Source organism: Epinephelus fuscoguttatus, linkage group LG11 (assembly GCF_011397635.1).
Source record: "Epinephelus fuscoguttatus linkage group LG11, E.fuscoguttatus.final_Chr_v1".
Taxonomy (NCBI): Eukaryota; Metazoa; Chordata; class Actinopteri; order Perciformes; family Serranidae; genus Epinephelus; species Epinephelus fuscoguttatus.
Window position 1 is genome coordinate 15142213 of NC_064762.1, and position 6000 is coordinate 15148212.

A 6000-nucleotide genomic window follows, 5' to 3' on the forward strand; every position below is an offset into this window, starting at 1 on the left:
GAGACACAGACACAGACAGAGCTCTCACTCCGACACGGTTTCCCGGAACTGGTGGCGTCATGACGCCATGCGCTGGGTGTCTTCGCACGCAACGCCGCAAGGGCCGGTTTTTGTTTTTCTTTGTTGAGTGATCCGTCTCCACAATACAGACGATCCCTGTTGCTATGCAAAGCGAGGACGTCACTGACGCGAAGGGGTGGAGTGTTGCTATGGCGACCAGGAATGTTGAACAAAACACAGCGCCTTTAACCTACATGGATGCACTTTGACACAATAACAATATTACACAAGAAAATTATATATTATCAGCACTTTGTGTCTTTATTAATGTCATGTTAAGGTGTGTAACACCTCCTGTAGTTTTTATTACAGCCCTGCCTGTAGCTTGTGCACTGTTTAGGGGGCTGTTTAATAAAAAGAAACATCCCTATGAACCCTTTAAATGCGAAGAAAATCAGGAAAACGTCACCAAACTGTTGTGTAACTTCACATAACTATTATATCTAGAATTTATATCATTAACCCATTTATAACTCCTTTTTAATGAATGCTAAATCATCAAAAACCACCAGCAAAAAGATGCTGGCACACTAAATCTGACCCGTGATGTTAGACTTGTGTGGTAAAGGCCCTTTTCTCTTTAAAGGACCAATTATCAGCACTTTATAGGAATTAAAATACATTGTAAAGCAATATACTAATTAAGTTAAACACTTAATGTTAAGAGCACTATAAAGTCTAAATACTGACACAGTGCCAGACCTGCATTTCATGATTCATGCAGCTCATTATGCTAATCATGAGGATTCCCTCTGTCAGGGGAAGACCTTCACGACTGAGCCTGGACATCCCTGAGAAAACTACACCGCAGTCGTGGAAAAGTACACAAAACAAACCGGTTATCAGCTCGCTCTGCAACTGAAACACACCCTTGCTTGGATTGTGCACAGAAAGGTACAAGCACTGCCTGCGGGCAGAATACACATGTAATCACCTCTGCTCTGACATGTGTTTATGGTGTTTGGATTTCAAACAGCCTACGCACGCTGCTTTGATCCCATTCTAATGAACCCATTTCTTTGAGACTCAGGTGACGCTAGAAAGAGAGTCTCATTATGTTCACATGCATATTTCTTTTTAAATTTTCTTGCACATTATAGCCTAAAAAGTCCCACCACCTTTGGGGTTTCATTAACGTCACATATCAAGACATTAAAAAAAGATATGAGAGATGAAAGCAGGGTCAACAAGCTATAGTTTGAAACTGAAAATATGAGTTAAACTTCTGTAATAACTGCTTCCCTGTTACAATGTTTGCAGTGTAGTGTTTTCACTGTAATGAAAGAGTGTTTTAAAAGTTTTCAAAGATTCAAATCTGCTCTTTCATGTTTGCATTCAGGGACTCCTGAGCTATTTAAACAGGGGGAATGATGTTACAGGAGCTGGTAGAAACTCCAAGTAGAGCTATGCGTCAGTTAAAGGGCTTTGACTATGTACTACAGCCTGTTACATTTGCCTTCACCTTCCTCACGTTGATGCTGAGTGCTAGTATTTGCTGGCACTGCTGGCAAACTGCTTGTTCAGACAGGAAGATGTGGTCTATGTTAGGGAACAGTAGGAGTCTGGACGTGTCCGCCTGGTCGATGTGCTCAGCTGTGATGTCCAGGGAATGGGAATGACGCCGGGGAGTTGCAAAGTGGTCATGGTGAGAGCAGTTGGAGTCGGAGGAGGTATTGAGTTGGTGGAGCTCTGCCTGATAGTTGTGCTTTATTAAAATGGATCAGTGTTAAACAGACTGGTGGAGGACAGAGAATGTGTCAGCAGCCACCTTTTGTTTCACTGCTCATACTATATGAGACACAATAGCACAGTACCTTGATTGAACCCTGCAAGTTTCTCAACCCACAGCTTGATGAAATGGTTTTCTATAAAGTTATGCCTCCATAAAAATCCATTAAAGGCTGCCTTAGTAAGAGAGGTGAAGTATAGTCATAGTCTTGATACAGATAATAACATTTTGATGAGTTATTCAGTGTTAAAACAGCCCATTACTGCGTGTTTCATTGCGTCTGTTTGATATTCTCAGATCAGAACAGACAAATCCCGGTGTTCATATTTATCTTTGCTGTCCTCTGCTGTGTAGGCTGTACTTTAGATGACCATTATCCCAGTTCTTCAGTTTTCACAACAGCCGCTGTGTTTGTTGTCTTACATAACGTCATGTCGCTGTAAGCCAATCTCAGATGGTGTTTCCCATAAGGCCGCGCCCCTTTACAGGATGAACCCACCATATTTGGAAAATTACGTATCGGGGATCCCGTTCCTGGAATATTCCATTTCTCGAGGGTGAGTTCATAAAACATTATTAAATGTGACTTTTTGTGTTTAAACACTACATATAAGGGTTGTATATGTGTATTTAAGTGTATTTAAAGAGTGTATAAGTGATGGTTGTTTTTATCGCCGCGTTGTTATGTGAGTGTTTTGGTGTTTTTTTCCTCGCGGTGTCGGGTGAAGAGCGCTCCCCCTTTGCCGACGTCATTCGGCCGGTCCTTCTCAGGCTATATAAGAGGCCCGATCTCTCAGAGTTGGTATTCAAACTTTCAGTAGCAGAACACCGACAAGAGAGAATATAACGAGAGCGGCGATTTAAAGAGTCTTTCCCAAACCTCACAGAAGGATTTCCTCATCTCAAGTTTACATTTGTTTGGATCTTCCTGCTTGGTTTTTTGGGGAACGATGATGTTTACCTCTTTCAACACGGAGTGCGATTCCTCCCGCTGCAGCACCGCTTCCCCGTCCGGGGACAATGTGGGATACTTTCCGTCACCAGCCGGATCTTACTCCAGCATGGGATCCCCCCAGTCTCAGGTATGTCCAGTCACATATTATTCAACTTTTATTACAATGTATAAGATCTTTACATGTGTTTAAGTGCATGCAACTTGGAGAAATAAAGCTCAGTCTAGCTTTTACTATTCTCATAAAGTTTAAATCATAACTAGAAGCTGACTGATTAATATTAATTGTCAATGTTAAGTTGTGCTTGAAATAGCCTGTTGACCTGCGCTGCACACAGTGCAAGGCGCGCTTCATTCATCCACCTGGAAACCCCATAGAGAGACTGTAACGTCACATCTGACATCATATGGATATTTTTAAACCACCCGGCTTTTTATAGCTCATCCTGCAATGCTGCATCCCCCCCTTCCTCAAAGTATACCAAAATGTACTCATGATCCTCTTCCTTCATTGCCCACAGGATTTCACTGACCTGACAGCATCAAGTGCCTCCTTCATCCCCACTGTCACAGCCATTTCAACAAGCCCGGATCTGCAGTGGATGGTCCAGCCTTTGATCTCCTCAGTGGCCCCCTCTCACAGACCTCACCCCTACAGCCCCAGCCCAGCATACACCAGACCAGGCATGAGGTCTGCATCCAAGGCTCATAACTCTGCCAAGAGGGGCAGAGCAGAACAGGTAATTATCTCGCCATGCACTTCAAGTGTTACATAATAAATAGTGACTTCAGTGTTACAGAGTGTGAGTTATCATGGAGCTAACTTTTTCTTGTCTTATGTGCAGTGTTCACCTGAGGAGGAAGAGAAGAAGAGAGTTCGCAGAGAGAGGAACAAGCAGGCAGCAGCCAAATGCCGCAACAGGAGGAGAGAGCTTACAGACAGTCTGCAAGCTGTAAGTATGCCACAGATTTACCATCAGTCATCAAAATGCATTCCTCGCCACAGCTACTAGAAGTGTTATCCAACAGCTAAGCTCATGCCACTTCCTCTTTTTCTCTCCCCCGTGCAGGAAACTGATCAGCTGGAGGATGAGAAGTCCAATCTGCAGAATGATATTGCTAATCTGTTGAAGGAGAAGGAAAGGCTTGAGTTCATTCTGGCTGCCCATCAGCCCATCTGCAAAATCCCCTCAGAGCTGGACAGCGACTTCTCTGTGGTCTCCCTTTCTCCCGCCCACCCCTGCCTGTCCACCGCCGTGTCCTCCCAGTCAGAGACCACCACCCCAAAGGCAACCACTATCGCTTCCAGCCAGCCAACCTACACCTCAACCTCCAACTCCCTCTTCTCCACTACAAACTCCGTCCTCTCCACCGCCACCATCTCCAGCAGCGCCATCAAGATGGCAGACCTGGAGTCCTCCGTCCTGGAGGAGTCTCTGGACCTGCTGGCAAAGACGGAGATGGAGTCAGCGCGGTCAGTCCCGGAGGTCGACCTGTCCAACTCCCTGTACACAACTCAGGACTGGGAGCCCCTTCACGCCACAGCCAATAACGGTGACTTTGAGCCCCTGTGCACACCCGTGGTGACCTGCACGCCAGCCTGCACCACCTACACGTCTTCGTTTGTGTTTACCTTCCCAGAGGCTGAGACCTTCCCCACCTGTGGCATCGCCCACAGGAGAGGAAGCAACAGCAACGACCAGTCCTCCGATTCCCTCAGCTCCCCTACCCTGCTGGCCCTTTAAAGACTCTTCCACAAAAACAATAATACTTCCTATCAAGCACATTTTCTTGGTGTATGAGATAGATGTGCAGATCACAGGGCTATGGAATGGACTTAAACCAGGAAGCAAATTATTTATGATTTTATTCGCCTTTATCTTATACTTGCCTATAACACCGATGTAGCAAGTTACAAAGCATGTTTCAACTAATACCACCTAGTCGTATTATGAGTTCATATATGATTTTATGGTGCTAGATAACAAAAAACTTTGTTGTAGTGTTGATGTGTGTTCAGAGCAATAGTTATTATTGATCCAGTTTGTTTTCTGGTTGATGGAATGTGAGAGTAATTGTGAAACGTTTGTGGAAAAAAAAAAAAAAAAAAAAAAAACCTTAAAAACTGACGTTCCTTGTCTTAACCATGATGGTCTGAGTGGTCTATCTTAGTATGAAGTTTTCTGTGAAAACATACGTGGTTTTAATTTATGAGATTTATTTTTTTACAGAGAGTAAAAAAAAAGATGAATGTTGTTTGTAAAATATGTAAATAAAAGATAGTGATATTTAAATTCAATTATCTGTTTTGCACTTTTCTCATTACATGCACTCATGAACATGTTCTCTGTGCTGAGATGTGACAGCAGCTCCATTTTTATGCAACAGACAATTAAAATAATGTCTAAAATTAGCCTCCATATGGGATAGCAGTATTTTTCCTGCACCTCCACTGGCTCTATTTATTGTTCCGTCTGTTGCCAAGGTTAACTATACGTCAGGGCTCCTACGTCAGTGCGTTCTTTCCATTTTTTTAAATCTGCAAGCATAGCGCGATGACGTCGTACCCTACTTCCGTGCCCAAATATAGAACGCTGCGAAGACGCTGCTTCTGCTGTTTGCCAGCAGAATGCAGACGGGCTTTTTCCGCACAAAACACATAGATCGAAGTTACTTGTCTCGGGGTTTTTCTCCACACAGATAATCAGATTTGAGTATTTGGAATATAGGAGAGAGAGGAAAGAACGTGATGCATTGCTTCCCTAAGCGAAACAATATGTTTTGGGTCGTTGCAAGACAACCGCTGCACACATACGGTTATACAGGACAATCGCAAGAGGATCCGAAAGCAGCGTCTTAACCACCGTCTACGTCGGTTTAGTGTATTCTGTTCCCTCGGAAGGTCGCAAAAAATATCACCTCCGACTGTGAAAGACGCACATGTGAGTTACAGCACAATGCAAGACAAGAGTCCTCAGAAATAATTCATGAGAACACAGGCAGCAGTTTGACTTCTGTGGGTCGTGCAGACAGCTGGACACAAAGCGTTTTCATTCAGACTGATCTAACTCCTCATTCCCAAAAGTAAAACACCTCCTCTGGAAGCACAGCTGGGCCAAAATGAATACTAATGTGCCATGCATAATGAATAGGACACAAGCAAATAGCTAATTAGGAAGATGGTGATTGAGAAATTGACAGATAGTCTAGAACATTGTCCTTTTCCCCATTGGTGTTAATGTAACATAGTGATAGAAAG

The 6000-nt window shown here is 43.7% G+C and overlaps 1 protein-coding gene across 1 annotated transcript; it reads left to right on the forward strand.

Moving 5' to 3' along the window:
* The first annotated feature begins 2593 nt into the window (after positions 1-2593).
* fosab (v-fos FBJ murine osteosarcoma viral oncogene homolog Ab) lies at positions 2594-5040 on the forward strand. The gene is made up of 4 exons (XM_049589575.1): positions 2594-2871; positions 3263-3481; positions 3587-3694; positions 3812-5040. The coding sequence occupies exons 1-4, from the start codon at positions 2740-2742 to the stop codon at positions 4484-4486; spliced, it is 1134 nt and encodes a 377-aa protein (XP_049445532.1). The 5' UTR covers positions 2594-2739; the 3' UTR covers positions 4487-5040.
* The last annotated feature ends 960 nt before the right edge of the window (positions 5041-6000 follow it).

Coding starts and splice junctions, on each gene's coding strand:
- fosab (XM_049589575.1), top strand. CDS start 2,740: ATGATGTTTACCTCTTTCAACACGGAGTGCGATTCCTCCCGCTGCAGC. Junction 2,872..3,262: donor TGGGATCCCCCCAGTCTCAG/GTATGTCCAGTC, acceptor CATTGCCCACAG/GATTTCACTGACCTGACAGC. Junction 3,695..3,811: donor TTACAGACAGTCTGCAAGCT/GTAAGTATGCCA, acceptor TCCCCCGTGCAG/GAAACTGATCAGCTGGAGGA.